This window comes from Urtica dioica, chromosome 7 (genome assembly GCF_054948205.1).
Source record: "Urtica dioica subsp. dioica isolate 48M chromosome 7, U.dioica_male_clone48M_v1_H2, whole genome shotgun sequence".
In the NCBI taxonomy this organism is placed as follows: Eukaryota; Viridiplantae; Streptophyta; class Magnoliopsida; order Rosales; family Urticaceae; genus Urtica; species Urtica dioica.
Window position 1 is genome coordinate 1,001,022 of NC_142762.1, and position 25,320 is coordinate 1,026,341.

General features: G+C 38.0%; 1 protein-coding gene across 1 annotated transcript in view; it reads right to left on the reverse strand.

Moving 5' to 3' along the window:
* Positions 1-1,383: 1,383 nt before the first annotated feature.
* The window catches only part of LOC149390075 (UPF0481 protein At3g47200-like), a 28,625-nt gene continuing 4,688 nt past the window's right edge, over positions 1,384-25,320 (reverse strand). The window contains exon 3 of the mRNA XM_089621421.1: positions 1,384-2,417. Coding sequence (XP_089477547.1) covers positions 1,575-2,417 — 843 coding nt within the window. The 3' untranslated portion in view covers positions 1,384-1,574. The remainder of the gene's footprint in view (positions 2,418-25,320) is intronic.

The window sequence follows — 25,320 nt, forward strand, 5'->3', positions numbered from 1 at the left end:
TCCAGGCTCTGCGCCTCACAACAGCGTATACATACGCCTTGAACTACGTTCTAACACCATCTCGTAATGCGAGTGCATAGGATGCTCACAAGAAGTACAATCACACCCCTATTCACCTCCTATATCCTTAAGAGAATACCTTCGACTAGAGAAACCTTAACTCGAGACTTTCGAGTTCACACCCTTGGCTCGGGTGCGGCCACTTGGTCCGGCCTTGGTTCGAACTGCCTGAGGCTTTATGCAACAACAGTAACCCAACAAAATTTGAGTCTAAGGAAACTATAACGGTATTTCGATCCTTGTTTTTATGTCCTCTAATGGTGACTAAGAGTTTGTAGGAATCATTTATCTGGCTGTTCACTTATTTGAGAGGTACATCCCATTATTTTCTTGTCTAACTCTTTGACTTAGGAAAGAAGGAGCCAAACCACCAACAAAGAAGACCGTTCGGAGGTTCGTCGCCAAGAGAACAATCTTTTCCAAAGCTCCTTGGAAATCACGACCCATTATCGGATTTGTCCCCATAGTCGTGGTTTCTTTGTGACCGATGAATCGACGTCCACAACACCACGGTTTACTAATGCAGATGAATTATTGGATTTGTTGCCTTTATCAAATCTTGAACTGATACTCGCACTCCACTACGGTGCATGCATCGTAAATGTGATACAAAAACTGTATTAACAAATTTAGATTTAAAACATGATTAAAAAATGATCGTCTTTGGTTCTAACAATTTTTTTTTAAAAGACGATTAACACGACACGAACACGAAATTGCAATCTCTACTAAACAAGTGCACTTACCAACTCTCTTTAACGAAAATCCACGAAATCCAACTTTTTTAGAGTGAATTTTAGAGTTAGAGAGGGAGAGAAGTGACAAAATGAAGATTTGTTAGAGAGATGTCCGAGAAATCATATTTAAATGCTCTGAGGAGTATTTTTTATCCAAAACCGAGTCATAAGTCTATCTGCATATATATCTTAAATAAGAGACCAATTATTGATATTTCTTGAACTATGTAGTCTACTATAATAAGTTTCTTTATTTTTTTCTATAATTTGCTCTCTTTGTTTTGTATATTGGGTTTGGTTCGATGTTCGTTGCAAATGGTATTTTGAATCAAATACTTTTACATCCTTTCTTAGATAACATTGGCTTTCCGGAAATCTGGGATCTTCAACGAACTTGTCATAATATTTTCAAAAAATAAACATTAAATTTACAAATAAGTTTTTTCATAAAACTATTTTATATTTATTCAAGGGGAAAGGTAGACATATATTTACTTTAGCCCTTCTATGTTAAATTCCAGGTTAAAATTTTATAATTAGGAAAAAATACCTCAAACTAAAATAAAATACATGTATGAAAGATATATGTATGAATTGAGCTATTTCCTCACCAATTTTTTTTTTCTTCTTAAAAGTGTTGAGTAAGTCGTAAACAATCGACATTCGTTTGTCAAATATATAATGAAAATAGGATATGAAAAATAAAAATTATGACATAACAATTCATTGTAGCAAAAAAACATTAAATTAAAAAATTATATAAAAATACGTACCTTGTCAATCTTTTTTTATAACAGAGATAACGGAACAGACTGCTTGAATAATCGTCAGGGCGATGAGAAGAACGGCGGCAGTTACTGAAGCAATCGACCACGGAGTGTTGAAGTAGTTCTGCCTGAGATTGGCTTTCCATTCATGCCACGATGTTTTGCAATGAGCGTCAAGCTTCTTCGAGATTGAGGCAAAATAGAAATTCTTTGTCTCGTGCGTCGCTCCGTCACCGAGCCTGTTCACCAGCTTCGCTGCCTCGCCGGAATCTCCGAGCCGATTCTCCACCACACCGAACTTCACCAAAAGGTCAACGTCCTTGGCAGTGTTGACCAGTCGATCCATCATCACCGCGTAGTCATTTAGATAGTTGTTTCCCTCACAATGGCACTGCTCGAAGGCGAGGAGGTTTCGGATAGTCAGATCTGTCTCGTCGCTTATCGTCAGCTTTGGGATCTTTAACACTCCGTTGGAGAACTCAATGTCGAAGATGTTCTGGCTCTGACCTTGCCTGAATTTAACTCCAGCGCGGTGAAGCTCTGTCACAGAGGGTGTGGAGAGAGTCTTCAGCTCTCCGCCATCTTTAACATTATTTCGTATGTACAACATTCTCAGGAAATCTACAAAGTGTTTCGGTTTTGAATCTGAAGAAGATAATGAAATCTGATTCACTATCGCGTTTGTTCCTTCCAAATGCAACGGCTCTTTGAAGAAATTGTGCAAGAGTTTCACGATGGAGTCGTCTTTGGATATGACTTCAGAATGGAATTCGATGTCCTGCGGGAAGTAAAGCTCCTCGAAGATAAAGAAAGGAAGCTGGTTCTCTAGCATTCGCAGATCTGGCGACATGTCCTGCAACACCAAAAGAGCTTTAATATATATATATATATATATATATATATATATATATATATATATATATATATATATATTGAATTGAATTTCAGATTTATTTTTATGTAAAAACGACAACTTAATGTTGTAATCATGTCTTAATGGGACCTTATAACTTTACACTTTTTTTCTTTTTTGCTAATGGAAAAGAAAAATTGAGTGAAAAATGAAATATACTTAGTTAAATATTGAACATGGGTAATGAATAGGAACAAGTTTCTCAACAACGCATAGAATCTTTTCTACCGATATTGTATTTTACAAAATGTTAACAAGTGATGAGAGCTCATCGCCGATGGAGAACTACTAAGAAAATGAAAAAGAAAAGCCCGACAGAAAACTATTAGAAGATAAAATTGAAAAGATTGATCAAACGATGAAACTCTCACTCATGAGGCCTTAGCAAACCCCCAGAACACCTCAAAGCTTCCATGGTCACCTATAAATACTTCTATCATCCTTCACTCCAAGGTGGTAAGCTCTTCTAATGTTGGAGAAACTCTGTTAAAATGTATTTGGGTTTGGTGAAATTCTCTCTGTCTCTCTCTCTCTCATACACACACACACATCTCTTTAACATATTCATATTTCTTCACTTGGAAACGATTGCAAGACTTAAGCCTTGACGCTTGTCGCATTAGAGTGAATGTTAATAGGCAGACAAATAATCATATGGGCCTCAAGACCCTACTCCATGGCCACAATCTTTCAATTCACACTCCGAGAGAAAATGTGGAACAAGCCTGAGCACTAGCACTATACCACATAGGGTGCAAGGCGCAGATGGATTATTTACGATAGTGAATAGGAGATTTAGGTCGATCCTCTTGCCACAATAAGGAATTTAGGCACTACCCCAACGCACACTTAGAAAAGTTAAGGAATCTACTTGCACCAAAAAATTAGGCTCATTGGACATCATCCAAATTCTTCCCGACCGACTTCCTCGCACCTCGCGCTGCCCTTGTTGATCAAGCTTCCAATGAGAGTAGACAAGGATTTCAGCCGACCATGGTGGATTTCCCTTCAATGCATGTTGATATGGCTAGCATGTTTCAAGAATTTAGGTACGAGGACTGTAACCTTGTAGTGGATCAAACCATGAACCAAGACGTCTGAAATATGTTGGAGCATACCACATCTCCATTTGTGGCACAAAACTTTATTGTGGAAGTTGCATTGCTTTTGCAATGGCATTCCTCATCCTTTACAATGGAAAGATGAATCCTTTCTACCACATCAAACAATATAGCTAATGGATGGCGGTAAAGACAAAGTTTTCGGCCATCGTGCACCATGTAAGATGCCTTCTACCATGTCAAACAATATTGCTAGTGGATAGCGATAAAAAGGGAGCCTCCGAGCATCATGTACCAAATGTTCAAGTGACTCAGCAACCTGAAGCCCAGCACAGTCAACTCTTTTGCTGCAACTCTTCAAAGGAGTTGATTGAGAAACTTTTCCTCACCCCATCCAGTGGGCGAATCATTATGTGAGTACCTGTTCATACTCATTGAAGAATCTAATAAGGTTGAACATTTCGAAGGCACCAATGCTATTGAGCTGATCCTCAAAGGGCTCTTAACGGGTAACTTCCTCAACCCCCTTGTCAAATAAAATGATGGCTACAATCTTAAATCGTGCATAAAATAGATGTTACTATAGGACTTTGTCCAAAATCTGAAGTCTCGTGACATTCAATGCATAGAGGAGGACGAGTCTAATGTCAATGACTTAAGGAAGAAGAAAGTGAGGGTCGATGCTAATTCTCGCCCCTTAATGGACTACCTTAATTTCTGGATAAATTCTGCAACTATGTAAACATCACTCTACTGAGCATGTAGCCAAAGGCAATTCTTGTATCGATCCATGACAAATTTTGTGAGCCCGCCCAAAAGTATTGCACATTCCATAAAGATCACGGTAATCTGACCTCCGAATGCAAACAGTTGTGGAGTCAAATTAAGGATGTCGTCCAAGTGGGAGAGATCAAGGATTTTTTCATGTTGTTGGTCGACAAGATTGGAAATTCCAAAAGCCAGCAACGCGGCTCCAACTACCCAAAAAATACTAAGGATCGACATACAAGTAGGCATCCTCTCCGCATCATCGATTAAGCCCTAGAAGCTCCCCTATCAGTATGTTTTTACCCTTAGAATACCCCACATCGTGGGAAACGATCGTTGTAAATCTCAGCATGAAACCTTTATCAGCCGCCACAAAAAGTGGAATAAATAATTTTTTTTATTATATTCCAACGAATCGTTCTATGGACGCTCGCTCCTAAGGATTTGCACTTGCGATCCCTCGTGGCCTAAGCAATCATGGAAATATTGCATTGACTTCACTAACTACCCCCATGGTTGAGGCTACATCTACTACACACGACAAAACCTTTGGTCCCACACGACCTAAGTGCTCTGCTGGTAGCTTTGTATGATGCAAGTCCATCAGTCTGATGCTTCGTCTACTTTACAATGGTGCTTATGGTCCTACGCGATCTAAGAAATTGTGCTTTGTGCCCCTCATGACTTAAGCAATCTCGAAAAGGCTGCTTGGATGTCGTGAAGTAGCCCACATGGTCGAGGCAACATCTACAACATGCGATAACACATTTTATCCACAGTCTCTATGTAGTATGCCAGTCCTTTGTATGACGCATGTCCATTGTGGTTGAGGTTCATTATACTTTACAATGAAACTTCTTCTCTTGCACAACCCCTCACGACCTAAGTGATCTAGACATGGTTTCCCGGTCGTCACCAACTACCATGCATAGTCGAGGCTACATCTATTAAACGCGACGACACTTTTGGTCCCATGCAACTTACGTACTCTACTAGACGCCTCGACCTAAGAGCCCTTGGCTTATGAGGTCTCGGCCACCAACACCTTTTCCATGAGGCTTCCACCGTGAGGCCTAGGCCATGAAGTATCAATGGTGCGGCCTTATCCGACCCCCCAGAATGCCTCAAAACCTTCGCGATGTAAGCTCCATTCGATGTAAGCTCTTTTAACCTTAGAGAAACTCTTCCAAAACCTCCATGGTCTTGGTGGAATTATCTCTTTGTCTATCACTTCACTCACTTATTCCTATTTCTACACTTAAAAATGAGAAGAGAATCCTCTGCCACCCCCTTCCCCCTTGCCTCCCCCTTAACAAGCATGGTAATGTTGAGCATTGGAGAAAGTGTCATGAGATAAGCCTCGTTCCCCCTAAGCTACTTTTATGTCTTCTTCTTACATGTTCTCACCACATTCAATCAACCTCACACACTCAAAGAGATAAGGACCAAGGGTTTAAAAGCATCTTGACTCAAGTTAGGTTATATGCTCAATTTGTATCGTACCATTTGTGTTTGAGAATATTGTCCGAAAATGAGTGATAACATACAGTCTAAATTAAAAGAAATGAAAACCAGAAAAAAAATTGTCAATGACCATTGTATAATCACAAGATAGCTTAGGTATCAAGTAACTTATGGTGTATTGATATAAATAGTGATCATAGTAATTAGTTTGATAGGTCATAACACTTGTAAAATGGATATTGAGAGAACTCGAGTGAAAACACGTACGAGAGTGAAATCATGACGATTATTTCTTCAAGAAGATTTATGACGTGTTTGTTATTGAGAATTACCTTATCAATAGTGAAAGAGGACTCAAGAAGTGCAATAGGTCATTTAATACTAAACGAAAATAAATTTAGTGCATGGTTTCTATTTTTTTTATCTTCTTGCTTAGTTGTTTGCGGTCGTTGAATTTATTGCATTCGTAGTAATCTCGATGTTGATATATATAATTCATCAAGAAATATGGTGCTTTCATATTGTTGTTGCTCATTTTTTGGACAATGATATGAGGACACAAACGGTTTGGTCCAAGGTTGGACCAAGTGACGTGTTCGAGCCAAAAAGCCTTGAAGCTGAAGTCTCAGGTTACTTCTTGTGGTGACTGGAGCTGCGTGTTCATTAGAGAGAAACAATAAGAAGAAAAGAAGTCGAGCTTAAAGAGATGAGTAGTTGCAGTCTCCAACGACCTCTCTGATGCTTAACATTAGTAGGGTTTAGATTAATTATTTGTGAGATTTTTAGTGTATTTAGAATGCATTCTGAGTGAAACGAGGTTCAATAGATCTATTGACAGCATTTCAGGACTCGGGAATTAATTACATTTAGTTGTGTGCTGAAGGTCCTTATTTATAGTTCTCTGGATCCGTTTAAATGAGGCAGGAGCCTTTATTTCTGTATCTGATGCATCTCAATTGAGACTTACGTGGGCGGACTAAAGCCTCAATACATTTTGGAATATATAAGTATGGTCACCAAGAAATCCTAGATCGGGGCCCGCCTAGGCTGCCGCAGCCTTCTTGGCCAGGATCAGATATGGTCGTCTGGGCCTCTTATCTGTTTCATGTACACCGATGAACTCAAGGACCATTGACAGCTAAGGGAAGACTCGAGGCATTGAGTCCGACACGCTTAAGCCCAAGCGAGACCACTCAGTCCAGTTGTGGGTCTAGCCGCTTGAGTCTTCTAAATCATTGTCCGAAAATGAGAGATAAGAAATTCAATTAAGTATCTATCAATAAAATTGAAGTACTGTTTCAACCACATGGTATCAGAGCCTTTAAAACCATTAAAAAATCCTATTCAATCTCTAATCCAATATGGTAAAACCAGCCATACCGGTAGCCTCCCAGCAATTAACAAAACGCTTAACCACGACCATGATGCAGGCTCCTCGGATGCACAAATCGTTATCCCTGCAGATGACGGCTCACAAACTGAACGAGAGAAATTTTCTCCAATGGTCGCAATCAGTCTCTCTTTTCCTCCGCTGGAAATGGTAACTTGGCTATCTCACGAGGTTGATCCCAAAACCAAAACCCATAGATATGGCCTTCAAATGGTGGGAAGTCGAGAACTCTGTGATGCGCACATGGTTGATCAACTCCATGGATGTCAATATCGATAAAATATACATGTTCTTTCCAACATTTGCAGCTCTCTAGAAGGCAGTCACCGAAACCTATTCAGATCTAGAGAATAACTCGATAGTCTTTGAAATATAGACCCATCTTCGGGATTAGAAACAAGGGAAGTTATCCACAGCCAAATATTACACTATATTACGTACTATGTGGTAGGAACTCGACCTCTAGAACAAGTGCAAGTGGAAGTGTCTAGAGGATGCTAGTCTATTCATTCAGGATTGGAGAAAGAAAGTACGTGGTCGGTCATCAGCCAAGACCCTTTCCCATCACTTCGAGAAGCCTTTGCAAAAGTTTGACGAGAATAAATATGATGCCATGTCTACTCGACAACCTCGACAACGACAACTATTCCGCATTGACTAGCCAATAGTCTGTTGAAGGAGGAAATTATTGAAATAGGAACTCTTCCTCTGACAAATGATTCAGCAAAGTCTATGAGCAACCTTAGCGTGATCATTGTCACATAGTTGGTAATACCAAGGAAACTTGTTGGAAGATTCACAGACGCCATAAATAGTCAAAGTACAGGAAGTAATCTGAAGGAAATGGGTACTTAGCGCAATCCACATCGCCCACAGCCCTATTCATAGCAAAACAGATTGCTCAGCTGAAGCTGGTTTTTGAATAAGCCTCATCCCAACTCAAGAAAATGCCGCTCATAACAGTACCCTTTTCACAAGCCTTAGTCAATTCACCAGCACTCACCACTCACTCACAATGGGATGAATGGATTATCGATTATGGGGTGTTAGATCACATGACTTGATTCTCGCAAATTTTTTCTAGCTATACAGCTAGCTCGGGAAGTTGGAAAAATGAGAATAGTAGACTGTTCCCTATCTTCCATGGCTGGAAAGGGCTCGATTATTATCACCCATAATATCACCCTTTAGTTTATGCTTCATGTTTCAAACTTACCATATAACTTTCTATTTATGAGTCAATTAAAAAAACACAGCCATTTAGGAGTGAATTTCAAGAACCTTTGGAGACAGTGATTAGGAGTGCGACGAAGCATGATTCACTACAACATGCCGAATGCAAGTTTGTTTACAGCGATTGTAGGGATATTTTGTTGTGGCATAAAAGACTAGGTCACCCTATCTTTCCTTAATTAAAGAAGTTGTACCCAACATTATTTATCAATAAAAATGTCAATTCCCTTTAATGTGATGTCTTCCAGCTTGCAAAGCATACCTGTGTTCCATTCAAATCTCGACCATATATACACTATCTTCACCTATCTCTCTTATCCATAGTAATCTGTAGGGCCGCTCCCGAGTCAGCAACCACACACGTATGACCTAGATTGACGTACTCAAAGATTAAACTGAAACCGATATATCGTTTACAAATTTCCATTCCATGATTAAAACACAATTCCAAGCCATCATTAAAGTTCTACGAACGGATAATAGAACTGAATATGTCAACTCTATTTTAGGATATTACCATAGTAAACACGGGATAATCCTCCAAATTTCTTGCACTTAATCACGAAAAAAAAATAGGTTGGAAGAACGAAAAAACAATCATATCCTAGAAGTTGCTCGTATATTGATGCTTACCACAAATGTTCATAAATATTAGTGGGGAAATTAATCCTTACAACATCATATCTCATAAACCGAATGTTGTCCAAAGTCTTAAGATTTGTACGCCATTCCAAGTCATCAAGGAATCAAACCCACACACTCATCTCTTCTCCACAAACTTCCAAACCCGTGTATTTGGCTGTGAGGTCGATGTTCACGTCCATAACCACAATCGGTCAAAGTTTGATCACCGGGCAACCAAGTGCATCTTTCTAGGATATTCCACCACACATAAAAGGATATAAGTGCTACAATCCAATCATAAAAAAGTTGTTTGTCTCCATGGACATGACATTTGTAGAGTCTCAGCAATTCTATCACGCCAACTCACTTTAGGGGGAGATTCATCATGAAGATCATTTTTTGGATCAAGTGATATATACCCCGGTCCCAACACTTCCCAACCCAGTTGAAACACCATAAGATCCACACATTTCGAGTCAACCTATCCTTGCAGGACTGGATGTTCCACCTCAATCTACCTCGGCAGATCAGCAACCGCAATCGTTGAAAGTGTATGTTAGACGTGCCAAAACTCATGAACTAGAACTTATTGTGCCCCCATCATTAGTCTCGCCAGCATCAACTCTGAGGGAACAAGATTTCGATCAAGAAGATGATAAGCCAGGTACGACACAGAGTATTGATATTTATGAGTCGGTTGAGCCAACTAATGTGAAAGATATAGGAGAGTTGTCGATTGCCCTAAGAAAAAGGCACTCGAAGTTGTACAAGATATCCAATTCAAAACTTCATGACCTTTGGTAGATTGAAGTCAGAGTATAAAGAATTCATCACCAAGGTTGAAGCCATATCGACACCAAATAACATCCATGAAGCTCTCAGATCCACAGAATGCAGGAAGGCAGTGTTTGAAGAGTACAATGCGTTGGAGAAGAATAACACCTGGTCCCTCGTGAAATTGCCGATAGATCATAGAACAATGAGCTACAAATGGTTGTTCACTCCCAAGTTCCTCGCCGATGGGAGCATAGAGTTATACAAAGCCCGACTAGTGGCCCGAGGCTTCACTCAAACCTACAGAATGGATTACACATAGACATTTGCACCGGTGGAAAACATCAACACGGTCTGAATCCTAATGTTACTAGTTGCAAATCTCGATAGGCCATTTCATCAACTGGACATTAAGAATACTTTCTTGAACAATGATCTCGACGAAGTAGTGTACATGAACATTTCATCAAGATTTTAGAGCTCCGAGAATGAAGGCAAGGTATGGAAACTACACAAGGCACTTTAAGACATAAAGCAATCACCCCGAGCATGGTTCGAAAGGTTCATGAGAATGATGAAGAAACTAGGCTTCAATCAAGGGCAAGAAGATCACACATCTTCTTCAAACATGGAAAAAGGTCGAAGTTATTATACTCATTGTCTATGTGGATGATATGATTATAACAGGGAGCAATGAATCCGAGATCAAGAAGATGAAAGATGAACTTGCACATGAGTTTGAGATCAAAAACTTGTTGTCAATGGTGCCCACAAGAAGAGTAGTAGTCTGTATTTATGTACATTTGATGTAATAAAGTCTCACGAAGACTCTTGCTTGTAACTGCTGAATAATTAATAAAAGTTGAAACGTTCATTCATTCTTCCTTATCTGTTTGAAGCTTTATGATAAACTATAGTCTTTAGTCCTTAAACTAACCTAACAACAAATGAAGAGTCAAATAAAGGTTTGCATGAACAAACTCTTCATGGCTTGCTTAAAGCAGTATATTCACAATCTAAGGGTCAAAGGACTATTGACCTCAGTATGATTGTTAGGAGAATCTACGATGTTTGGTTATGGGACATTGAGAGTTGGAGACTATATAGTTCTTCCCAGATATCTTCTAAAGGTACCGAATTGACCAGTGCACTTCTAGAAACAGAATAAGAACAAACCATTTAACCTCTTATGTCTCAAAGTCACTATGTATGAATTCCATCATTCTTACCTCAATCCTGAAATGAGACATGTCAATTCATAGCTTACGTATTCTCATTTGAGAAAGTCAGAGTTCTAGATTCACTATGTGATATAGACAAGACCTATTGGTGAAGTACTAAGTTATGAAGATGTCATGAGTAACTTTGTGAAGATCTCATAGATATGGAATTCATGTACAAGATTGCTGAAATGCAATGTATATCACCTCATGATTTGTTCCTTGGAATGTGTATATATGAACTGGCCAGTGTCCAAATATAGTCATGACTCTTTTGGATGAATTAATGTGACTTGTTAGCTCATTGTCAATACTTTGTTTCTAACTTATTCACAAGCGACAAAGGAGTTGAGGAAATAACAACTAGAAGGGTAAATTGGTAATTTTGTAAATCACATCTAGTTGACGATTTTCATGAAGGGTAAACATAGATAATATTCAATGGATCCACTCATTACAATTAAGTAGAATTCTTGATTAGAAAATATATTCATTTGAACCGAGAGATTTCAATGTCAACTCTTTAGTGGAGTCAGTTGACATTAAGCTAGAACTTGGAAAATGTATGTGAACTTTTGAGTCCAAGTTTGCTAGAGGTCACTACCAAAAGTCATTAGAATATGATTAGTTAAACTATAAGCTAAGTCAAAACAAGAACTAGACAAGGTTTACGAAAATTGACTAAAGGGTAATTTGGTCCTTTTGGACATGGGATGGTATGAATGTCAATAAATAAGTTTTTTGACATTGTCATATGATGACAAGAAATTTAAACCACACGGCCAAGTTAAGGGAACTGGGCCTTGCTGACTGAGTTTCATTTCATGGAATTTTATTTGAAAATTCTTAATGGGCTTTTCTTATGTTGTCATGAACAAATAAAGAAACATCTAGAAGCTCCTTCTAGAAGCCATAGAAACCGTCAGAGAGAAGATAGAGAAGACATGTTATTTTGTGTATTAATGTATGAAGATACTTGTCAAAAGAAAAAGAGGAAACAAATTTCCTCTAGAAGGAAATAGGATGGGCGGCCAAGGCTAGGAGAAATCAAATGAGGAAACAAATCCAAGTGCCATCAAGGCATGTTGGACGTGCAAGAGGGGTAAGGAAGAGGAAATGAGATTTGCTCATGAATATGTGATATTCAATGGAAAAGAGGAAACTACCTTTTGAAGGTAATCCTCATCTTATAAATACCCCACCTCATTCACAATTCACAACACACTGTTTTGAGATTGAGAGCTTCTCTCTCTAAGTTGTAGACGCCCACCCTCTCTCTCTCTATCTTTTCTTGTCCCTTTTGTTTTGGCACCTAGGTCCTCATTAGACCTACTATTTTGTTTTAGCTCCTTGGCTTAAAGACTTGTTCTTGAGTCATAGTTCATGCACTTTGTATAGGTTATAAAAACGTTTTACGAGTTTTTAAAGAAATTTTTTATATTCCACCGGCTACAATAAGCGATAAATCTTTTCTTAATCCTAGATCTATTCCAAAAAAATGGCATAAAAGCTATGGTAATAGTTTTAGCATGTGCATATAATTTGAAATGTGAGTTTGAAAATCATTTTCTTCGAATTTACTCGAGTATTGATTTTTCTAGAATTGTTTATTTAGATTTTTTTTAAAATTTATTACTCATGTCTTTAAATTAAAAAAGAATGTTGATTTTCTACAACCTTAGGATGATATTAAAACACACTAGAATCAGTTCGAAAACTTTTTAATTTTTCATGATCAAAATCACTTTTTGACAAGTTTGAAAAATTTCGGGTAATTTTGTTACAAGTAATATTGTCTTGCTTGCTTTGCCTATTTACTCGCGCGTTTTATATTTTTTTTTATTATCTCTGTTACTATATATTAATATGTTAATAATACATATCCAAAAGAGTTAACAACTCAATAAAACGTTTCGTTACACTTAAATCTTTTGCACTTAAGTCCCGACTGAATTTATGTACAATTTTCCTTGAGCTTAAAAAATACTTACTGTAAAAGGGACGTATCTTTTCGCTCGAAACTTGGATTTGAAAGGTTCTTGAATCAAATTAAAGGTCTTTGAGTCTACTTTCCAAAACAGTTGGAATTAGCTCAATTGGACATTGAAATCGCCGTTTACGGCATTTTTACTCCGAGGTATTCGCTGCCCGTGATTCCAAGATTTCTAGAAAATTTAATTTTTTTAATTCCGAATCCCGACTCCCATTCCAAGAGTTCTAGAACTCAAATGGAAAAATTTCCTTGAGCAAAAATGTTTTTCTAAATGTTATAAACAGTAAGATTGAAATTTTTTGATTTTTTAATATATAATTGAAATTGAATTTTTACAAAAACTAGTTTGAAATTTGAATAAACGTTTTCACTTTCAAACTTGAAAATGTTTTGTAATCCTAATAAAATAAGTTTTCAAAATGTTTTCAAAACTATATCTATATAACTTATGTCCAGAATCTATTTGCTCTTGAAAATTTAAGTGGGAGGTCTACTCGTAGACTAGTCCAAAAACTGCAAGAAGATGTGTTATCTCTAACTTCAGGTGTTCGAATGAATTAGAAGTTCACACTTCCTCATACACTTTCCCAAGTATAAAATATAGGAAAGTGTGTGAGTATGTACTTTGTGCCTTTATGCACTAACATTGCCCTTCCTAGAAACATGACGATCTAAGGTTCAATTTCTAGAATTCCACTATATCGCTCTATAACTAGGAAATGTGTTTTCGAACTTATAAGAGACGATGTGTCAACTCTAAAAAACTAAGTAGGAGGGTTATACTTGTTGTTTGCAACCCACGATCCCCAGCACTAATGAAAAGTGCAATTGTCGCCAGACTAAGAGTCACCCTCATGGCCCTCTCTAAAATGAGAGTACTCAACGACGCTTTGCTCTGATCATTGCCCGCTCTGATCATTGCTCGAAGAGCTACGTCCGAGAGTGAGACAATGAGACAAGGCCTCCACTATGTGGATTATTTTTCAAAGTCGATCTCTTGGACTAAGTGGTTGGTTACACACTTAGACTCAATCCCTAATAATCTTCCCTCGATGCCCTGCGTAAGGATGTGAGTGATCAAACTTTTTTTACTAGGTGGCTAGTCAAATATGATGTATTGACATCTTGGCTATGCATTAATGATGAGTCATTTACTTATGAAAGGAGACTCTTTGCGGCCTTCCCTCGAAGGAGTTAAGTGTCATTTCGTTCATAACACCTTTAGATTTTTCCTGTCTTGTTCATCTTAAAAACTTAAACAAACTTAAATCCTAAACCAAAAGATTAATCATAACCTTGTTTCAACTTAACTTCAGCAAGATGTCTCTCAACCCTCTCTTAACCATCATTTCATCAAATAAACTCAAAATCAAAAATATGTTGATTGGAAGCGTAAGCTCGATATCGTCCTTACCGCTAACAAGCACAAATGCGTACTCACCACCCTCATCCTCAAACAAATGGTGATTCGACTTAAGAGGACAAAGACGCCTTGGCAGCCTGGCTCCGCTCCAATGAGATTGCGATATGCTATATCTTGGCATCGATGAACAATGTGCTGCAACAGCAACATCGTGACATAGAGATGGCCGCCGACATGCTCAATAATCTCCATGAGATGTTTGAAGGGCAAGGGCATCAGGCCAGACAATAAGCAGTCAGACAGTTTATGAATTGTCGCATGAAGGCTGGGACTCCTGTGAGGGACTATATGATGTTGATCATTAGTTACCTGAACGAGATAGAAATCGTAAGATCCGAGATTGATGGGGAGACCAAAATAGATATGATCTTGGAAAAATCTCCTCGAATCTTTCGATACCTTCAAGCTGAACTACTCCATGAACAAGCTAAAGTACACTGTTACCGAGCTTATGAAGGAGCTTCACACTGCTGAAGGTCTCACTAAGAGAAAGAGGAATCAAGGAGAGGCACATGCTACTGAGCACAAAGCCTCCACATCTGGATATAAGAAGAGACCTCACAAGGCGAGAAGACGAATTGTCCTGCCTACCTCAAAGCAAAGGAAAATAGTAATGTACTTATTGCCGAAACATGCTTAGTTACTGATAATGTATCAACGTGGATTCTTGACTCCACTGCAACTAACCATATTTGTTGTTCCTTCACTGGTTTCAAGAAAACCAAAAGCTTAGAGGAAGGTGACTTCTCCTTCTGATGGGGTGATGGGAGCTCGATGCGATCTTTTGAAGATCGAACTTTAAATTTGAATAATGTTTATTTTGTTCCTTCCTTCGGGAAGAACTTGATATCCGTTGCTTGTCTTTATGAGCAATATTATTGTTTAAAGTTTATTACAAATGGAATTAGAATTTCTCTTTCCAATAATTCTTTCGTCACTGATGCATGTATGAAGAATGCTCTCTTTACATTTATCCTACGCAACCTTCACTTCTAGACACTGAAATAGATAACGATCTAGTTAGAGAACCAAATAGTATCAAACTTTCTGATTCCTCCAATCTAATAAAATCAACATATCTCTGGCACTTGAGACTTGGTCATAACAATCTAGACAAGATTAAGAGACTTGTGAGGGACAGTCCACTCCAAGCCTCTGCAATAGGTTCAATACCTACTTGTGAATCTTGCATAGAAGGAAAAATGACTAAGCAACCTTTCTCTGATAAGGATCGAAGAGCCACTGAGTTGCTGGAACATGTACATTCTGATGTATGTGGTCCGCTCAGTACACAGGCATGAGAGGATACGAATACTTCATTACCTTCACGATGATTACTCAACATACGGTTTTGTCTATCTGCTCAAACACAAATCCAAGACCTTTGACGTATTTAAGGTCTTTCGGGCTTTAGTCGAAAAGCAGACTTGCAAACAGATCAAAATCCTTCAATCCGATCGAGGTGGTGAGTATATGTCTGGAGAGTTCAATGACTTTCTTAAAGATGAAGGTATCGCTTCTCATCTTACAGCACCTGGCACACCTCAACAAAATGGAGTGTCAGAGAGAAGGAACTGAACTCTGGAGGTGGTTAGATCAATGATAATTTACTCGACATTCCCTCCTTCCTTTTGGGGGTATGTCCTCGAAACAGCAGCTTACATTCTGAAACAAGTTCCATCTAAAACAGTTCCTGGTACTTTTTATGAACGATGGACTGGCCGTAAAGTAAATCTAGGCCACATCCGAATTTGGGGTTGCCCTGCACATGTGCTAAGGCAAAAGACTAGAAAGTTGCCTAGTAGGTAAGGATTATGTCTATTTGTTGGATATCTGAAGGAAACCAAAGGTTTCACATTCTATAGTCCTAATGACGACAAGAATTTCATTAGCACGAACGCTCGTTTCCTTCAGGAGGACTTTATGAAAGATATAAAACCTAAGAAGCAAAATTGTGCTTGAAGAAAAGTTTGGTGATGATGCTAAACCATTCTTACCCCCACTGAAACACAACCTAACTCATCAGAACCTCGTCAAGTGGGAGATCGACGTAGTGGGAGGGTTTCTAAAAAACGTGACAGGTACATGTCTTACGGGGATACTCTTATAGCCATCTCTAACATGGATGACTCTGTTTCCTATAGGCATGCAATGGCTGGTTCTGAATCAAACTTTTGGCTTGACGCCATAAAAATTGAAATGCACTCGATGTATGTCAATAAAATCTAGAAACTTGTAGACCTTCTCGAAGGGATTAAACCCGTAGGGTGTAAGTGGATATACAAGAAGAAAATGGGTCTGGATGGGAACTTCGAGACGTTCAAAGTAAGACTAGTGGCTAAGGCTTAAACACAAAATGAAGGTATTGACTATGAGGATACCTTCTCGCCAGTCGCGATGCTTAAATACATTAGCATACTTCTATCCATAGTTGCAGCTCTCGTCTATGAGATCTGGCAAATGGATGTCAAGACTGCCTTCCTAAATGGCTATCTTGAGCCATATGTTTAGAAGTATATGTCGATGATATTTTACTCATAGGCAATGATGTGGGTAAATTATTTGAGGTTAAGATCTGGCTAGCAAAGCAATTCGATATGAAGGATCTAGGAGAAGCCGCGTTCATTCTGGTGATCCAAATCTTTCGAGATAAGAAGAACCGGACTTTGTCGCTATCTCAATAATCTTATATTGATAAGGTGATGGATCGCTTCTCGATGCAAGACTCCAAGAAGGGCCACACACCCTTTAGACATGGAGTCTCACTCTCTAAGGACCAGTCCCCCAAGACTGCACAAGAGATTAAGGACATGAGAAATATACCTTACGCCTCAGCCATAGAAAGTCTCATGTATACTAAGCTTTGCACTAGGCCAGATATCTGATTTGTAGTTGGCGTAGTTAGCCGTTTTCAATCCAACCCTGGACCCGAGCACTGGATTGCTGTTAAGCATGTTCTTAAGTATCTTTCAAGAACTAGGAACTTGATTCTTACATATTCAAGTACTGACCTGACTATGACAGGATATACTGACTCCAATTTTCAAGCAGATAAGGATTCCAGGAAATCCACTTCGGGATCTGTGTTCATCATTAATGGTGGAGCTGTTGTGTGGAGGAGTATTAAGCAATCTTGCATTGCTGACTCCACAATGGAAGCAAAATATGTGACTGCTTTTGAAGCATCCAAGGAGGCTGTATGGCTTAAAAAATTTCTTAAGTATTTGGAATTCGTTCCAAACGTTGACGAGCCCATGACCCTTTATTGTGATAAAATGGGGCTATCGCTAATTCAAAGGAACCTCGAAGCCATAAGCGCTCTAAACGTATTAAAACAAAATATCATTTGATTTGAGAGATCGTGCAACGCAGAGACGTGGAGGTGAAGAATATCTCAACGGCGGACAACCTGGCAGATCCATTCACAAAGGCCCTAGCGAACAAGGTCTTCGACCAGCATCGGGAGGGATTAGGCATGAAGGACTACTCACATCTTCTTTAAGTCAAGTGGGAGTTTGTTGTCAATGGTACCCACAAAAAAGAGTTGTAGTCTAGATTTATATACATTTGATGTAATATAGTCTTACGAAGACTCTTGCTTAAAACTGCAGAAATATTAATAAAAGTTGAAACATTCATTCATTCTTCCTCGTATGATTGTTAAACAAACCTAACAGCAAATGAAGACTCAAATATAGATTTGCATGAACAAACTCTTCATGGTTTGCTTAAAACAGTATATTCGCAATCTAGAGGTCAAAGGGTTATTGATCCAAGTATGATTGTTAGGAGAATCTATGATGTCTGATCATGGGACATTGAGAGTTGGAGACTCTATAGTTCTACTAGGTATCTTCTGAAGGTACTGAATTGACCAGTGCACTTCTCGCGACAGAATAAAAACAAACCATTTAACCTCTTATGTCTCGAAGTCACTACGTATGAAATGCATCGTGCTTACCTTAATCCTGAAATGAGACATGTCATTTCATAGCTTACATATTCTCATTTGAGAAAGTTAGAGTTCTAGATTCACTATGTGATATAGATGGGACCTATTGGTGAAGTACTAAGTTATGAAGATGTCATGAGTAACTTTGTGAAGATCTCATAGATATGGAATTCATGTACAAGATTGCTGAAATTCAATGTATGTCACCTCATGCTTTGTTCCTTGCAATGTGGATAAAGGAACTGGCCCGTGTCCAAATTCGGTCATCACTCTTTTGGATGAATCAATGTGAATTGTTAGCTCCTCGTCAATACATTATTTCTAACTTATTCACAAGCGACAAAGGAGTTGAGGAAATAACAGCTAGAAGAGTAAAATGGTGCTTTTGTAAATCCCATCTAGCAGATGATATTCATGAAGGGTAAACATAGATAATATTCAATGGATCCACTCATCACAATTAAGTTGAATTATTGAGTATAAAATAAATTCATTTGAACCGAGAGATTCTCAGTGTCAACTCTTTAGTTGAGTCTGTTGACATTAACTAAACTTGAAAAAGGTTTGTGAACTTTTGAGTCCAAGTATGCTAGCTCAACCTTTGTTCATTTGGATCCATGAGGTCACTACCACAAGTCATTAGAGTAGGATTAGTTAAACTAGAAGCTATGTCAAAACAAGAACTAGACAAGTTTTACGAAAATTGTCTAAAGGGTAATTTTGTCCTTTTGGACATGGGATGGTATGAATGTCAATAAATAAGTTTTTTGACATTCTCATATGATGACAATGGAATTAAAACACTCGGCCATATTGAGAAATATTGGGCCTTGAGGTTTGAATTTCATTTCATGGATTTTATGTGAAAATTCTTAATGGGCTTTTGTTATGTTGTCATGAACATGTCAGACGTCTAGAAACATGTTCTAGAAGCCCTAAGAAACCGTCCAACATAGAGAGAATAAGAGACTTATTTTGTGCATTGATGTATGAAGATACTTTCCAAAAGAAAAATAGGAAACAGATTTCCTCTTCAAGGAATGAAATGGGCGGCCAACCAAGGGACATGCAAAAGAGGAAACAAATCCAAGGCCTTCAAGAAGCATGCCTTGGACGTGTGAAATGAGGAAGGGGAAGCAAATATTTGCTCATGAATATGTGATATTCTATAGAAAAGATGAAACTACCTTTTGAAGGTAATCCTCCTATAAATACCCCACCTCATTTACAACTCACAACACACAATTTGAGATTGAGAGCTTCTCTCTCTAAGTTCGCCGCCTCTCTCTCTCTCTCTCTCTCACTAACCCTTCTTGTTCTTTTGTTTTGGCACCTAGGTCAACATTTGACCTAGCGTTTTGCTTTAGCTCTTCGACTCTAAGACTTGTTCTTGAGTCGTCGTGTTTAAAAGTTCCCACACACTAAATCCTTCTTCTCTCGAGTGATTCACGTGATAGAAACTTTCGTGGATACTCGAATTCCCGAAGAACAAAGAAAGGAGAGCTACATGGGGAGACGAGCGATTCAACCTCCACAAGCTTCTCAACGATCAAGCTACGTAAAGGTTAGTAAACGAGTAATTGCTCTTCAATAGTTTTATTTTAAAATAACATGTGCTTGCTTTTTGTCTAGGTTAGTAAAAATTGTTTTTACTTGTTTAAAGAAATTTTATATTCTGCCGCTTGAAGAAACGTTAAAATTTTCTTAATCCTAGATCTATTTCAACATCTGGTCTCAGTCTTTCCAGCATGCATCTCCGGAGGATCTCGCCAAACGCACACGAGCCCTCGCCTTAGACGAGGAAGTTACAAACACAACAAAGGTCGGGACTTTGACTAAAAGAGAGTGAAGCTGCAAGACCAAAGGCGAAAGTACCTGGCAGAACGGCCCTCAAGGGCGATGATGCAGCAAGAGTGACTTCCTCCGCCTGCTGAACATCGTCATGACCAGGATGGAAAGACAGTTACCACCCAGTCGACGCCATCAACTCAAGCGAGCGGAACCGCTCACCAACTTTCCGAGCCTTCGACATGCCTCAGATCACCTTCACGAACTCGAGACTATCTACCCCGCTCCGAAGGCCTCGACTGAGACCGAAACCCACGCCTTCCTGTTAGAGGTATCCGTGTCCGTGATCAGCTCGGTATTATGGCGATCACAGGCCATATTAAAGCTGGGCTGCCCCGATGCTGGAAAGACCGTGACCAGATTACTGTTAAGCATGTTCGTAAGTGTCTTCAGAGAACTAGGAACTATATGCTTACATATTCAGGTACTAACCTAACTATAACGGGATATACCGACTCGGATTTTCAAGCCGATAAGGATTCTAGGAAATCCACTTCAGGGTCTGTGTTCATCCTTAATGGTGGATCTGTTGTTTGAAGGAGTATCAAGCAATCTTGTATTGCTGACTCCATAATAGAAGCAGAATATGTGGCTTCTTGTGAAGCATCCAAGGAGGCTGTATGGCTTAGAAAATTCCTTAAGTATTTAAAAGGCGTTCCAAACGTCGACGAGCCCATGACTCTTTATTGTGATAACAGCGGGGCGGTCGCTAACTAAAAGGAACCTCGAAGCCATATGCACTCTAAGCATATTGAGAGAAAATACCATTTCATTCGAGATATCGTTTTGCGTGGAGACTTGGAACTAAAGAAGATCTCAACGGTGGACAGCCTAGTAGATCCATTCACCAAGGCCCTAGCCAACAAGGTCTTCGACTAGCATCGAGATGGATTAGGCATGAAGGACTACTCACATCTTCTTTTAGTAAAGTGGGAGTTTTTTTGTCAATGGTGCCCACAAGAAGAGTAGTAGTCTTTATTTACGTACCTTTGATGTAATAAAGTCTCACGAAGACTCTTGCTTATCAGTGATGAATATATAATAAAAGTTGAACGTTCATTCATTCTTTCATGCCTATTGGAAGCTTTATGATAAACTATAGTCTTTAGTCGTTAAACAAACCTTACAACAAATGAAGAGTCAAATATAGATTTGCATGAACAAACTCTTCATGGTTTGATTAAAACAATTTATTCGCAATCTAAGGGTCAAAGGGCTATTGATCTCAGTATGATTGTTAGGAGAATCTATGATGTCTGGTTATGAGACATTGAGAGTTGAAGACTCTATAGTTCTTCCCAGATATCTTCATAATGTACTGAATTGACCAGTGCATTTCTAGAGACAGAATAAGAATAAACCATTTAACCTCTTATGTCTCGAAGTTGCTATGTATGAATTGCATCATTCTTATCTCAATCCTGAAATGAGACATGCCATTTCATAGCTTACGTATTCTCATTTGAGAAAGTCAGAGTTCTAGATTCACTATGTGATATAGACAAGACCTACTGGTGAAGTACTAAGTTATGAAGATGTCATGAGTAATTTTGTGAAGATCTCATAGATATGGAATTCATGTACAAGATTGCTTAAATGCAATGTATATCACCTCATGGTTTGTTACTTGGAATGTGAATAAATGAACTGGCCAGTGTCCAAATTGATTTATGACTCTTTTGGATGAATCAATGTGACTTGTTAGCTCCTTGTCAATACATTGTTTCTAACTTATTCACAAGCGACAAATGAGTTGAGAAAATAATAGCTAGAAGGGTAAAATGGTAATTTCGTAAATCCCATCTAGTTGATGATATTCATGAAGGGTAAACATAGATAATATTCAATGAATCTACTCATTACAATTAAGTAGAATTCTTGAGTAGAAAATATATTCATTTGAACCGAGAGATTTTAGTGTCAACTCTTTAGTGGAGTCAATTGAAATTAAGCTAGAACTTGGAATAGGTTTGTGAACTATTAAGTCCAAGTATGCTAGCTCAAGCTTTATTCATTTGGATCCATGAGGTCACTACCACAAGTCATTAGAGTAGGATAAGTTAAACTAGAAGCTATGTCAAAACAAGAACTAGACAAGTTTTACGAAAATTGTCTAAAGGGTAATTTTGTCCTTTTGGACATGAGATGGTATGAATGTCAATAAATAAGTTTTTTGACATTGTCATATGATGACAAGAAATTTAAACCACACGGCCAAGTTAAGAAAATTGTGCCTTGAGGATTGAATTTCATTTCATGGGAATTTTATTTGAAAATTCTTAATGGGCTTTTCTTATGTTGTCATGAACAAATAAAGAAACATCTAGAAGCTCCTTCTAGAAGCCATAGAAACCATCCAAGAGAAGAGAGAGAAGTGATGTTATTTTGTGCATTAATGTAAGAAGATACTTGCCACAAAAAAAGAGGAAACAAATTTCCTCTAGAAGAAAATAGGATGGGCGGCCATGTTGTCAATGGTGCCCACAAGAAGAGTAGTATTATCTTTTTATGTACATTTGATGTAATATAGTCTAACGAAGACTCTTGCTTGTAACTGCTTATTTATTAATAAAAGTTGAAGCGCTCATTCATTCTTCCTTCTCTGTTTGAAGCTTTATGGTAATCTATAGTCGTTAAACAAATCTAACAACATATGAAGAGATAAATGTGGATTTGCATGAACAAACTCTTCATGGTTTGCTTAAAACAATGTATTCACAATCTAAGGATCAAAGGACTATTGATCAGTACGATTGTCAGGAGAATATATGATGTCTGGTTAGGGGATATTGAGAGTTGGAGACTCTATAGTTCTTCCTAGATATCTTCTAAAGATACTGAATTGACAAGTGCAATTCTAAAGACAAGATAAGAACAAACCATTTAACCTCTTATGTCTCGAAGTCACTACGTATGAACATGACCTATTACGTATTCTCATTTAAGAAAGTCAGAGTTCGGATTCATTTAAGAAAGATTGTGCCCACTCATCTTTCTTGTTCGCCTCGGAGATTACATCTCGGAAGACTACGGTGTCATTATTGTCGAGTTCAGATCATTGAGGAGCTAAAGTTAGAACATAGTCTTCATAAGACTGAAGACGGAGCAGTGAAAGCTTGAAGATTCTGTAGCTTAGCCAAATTATGTAAGTCTCTCTAAATCTTTAAACTATGCTTCTTGGTTGCTTGATATTGTCTCGGAAGACTACGGTGTCATCATTGTCGAGTTCAGATCGTTAAGGAGCTAAATTTAGAAGATAGTCTTTATAAGACTGAAGACGGAGCAGTGAAAGCTTGAAGATTCTGTAGCTTAGCCAAATTATATAAGTCTCTCTATATCTTTAAACTATGCTTCTTGGTTGCTTGATATTGCTTTCCTGAATAATTAATAAGTAAATCTAGATCTTGTTAGATAATCATAATATTAATTAGCTCTTGTTAGTGTAATTAATTAATTTTTAACTAATATGGTTATTAAGGTGCTATAATCACCAGCAGTTCTCACGTCCAATGATGCTATATAGTGACAACAGGGTAGAAATTAGCATCTCTCACAATCCGGTCCATCACAATAGAACCAAACATGTAGAGATGGGTAGAAATTTCATCAATGAGAGAGTGGAATCCAAATCAATTTGCATCGTGTATGTTCCGACCAATCAACAAGCGGCACAAATGGGTTGTTCACCGAGAAGTTCAACGGATTAATTTCCAAGTTAGGCATGATTGACTTCTATGCACCTAGTTTGAGGGAGAGTGTTAGCAATATTAGATAGATATTATTGTTTATTATTGTAATTTTATAAGTATCAATATAGATAATCAGTAATTAGATAATATTCCGCAGTTATGTAGTAATCTGGTAGATCCCCGAATTCCAGGAAGTAGTTTATTATTCTAGATGCTTCTCATATGTGTATATATAAGCTTGTTCTGATGTAATTCAATTCAATATAGTACCTATCAATAAAACCGTGGTAGTGTTTGAACGACAGAGTGACATGTGAATGAGTTGTTTAGCAAGCACGATTTTTTGGCACATTAAAATTCAAAAAATTGATGTTTTGTTAGAATGGTGTATATGGTAAAGCTTCAAGGTCTAAATTCTCCATTGTTGTTCAAACAATTGAGGGGATTCTTGGCCATATTCATGAAAGAGTCTCATATCATGTTGGAAGCAGGTACTAAACTTCTATCCTAGATGATTATTCTAGGAGGTTTGGATGTACATGATAAAGCACAAACATGAAGTCTTTGAAACATTTAAAGATCATCTATTTTGTGCTACTTTTTTTTTAATGAGTTTTGCATAAAGGCAAGCGTATAAAGGCATCACACTACATTTCACACACCTAAATATAATGGATTGGCTTAAAGAATTAATAATATTATCATGGATAGAGTCAAATGTGTGTTCTACACACCAAATTGACTCATTTATTTTGACCATAAACTGCTAGGAAATCTTGATCTCGCGTAAATAGATGTCTATTGAGCTCAAAACTCCAATGTATATGTGGTCTTCTCATCAAAACAGAGTATTCAAGTCTTCAATTTTGAATTCACATCATATGCCCACATCAACCAGGGAAAGTAGAACACCGAACTGTATCATTATCGCATTTCCATAAGGAATATAAGGTTACAAGCTATGATGTTTAAGACCAAGACACAATAGATGCCTTACCATCAGAGATGTAACATTCCATGAAGAATGTTATCGAGGAAGAAAGGAAGACACTTTTGTTGGCTCTCTTTATGGGAACAATCAAGATCCAACTACTCCCGTTGAGCCAAAGTTACAAATCAAATGTGATTACAAGAATTCACGTATTCAAGCATCTTCACATGAAGAAGTTGCGGACCAAGAAAAATAAGAGCATGAGCCTCAACCTGAAGATCAACATGAAACTTCTCATGTGGAGATAGTCAACAATGATGACTAAAATATGGCGATTGGCAAAGATAAGAATTCCCAATTCAAATCAAAGATTGCCTATGATTTTACTCTCTTTGCAATCATGATATGTTAGAACCTTCAAAGAAGCTAGTAGCACTAAGAATAGTAGGTCTAGTTACGAATATATAGGGATG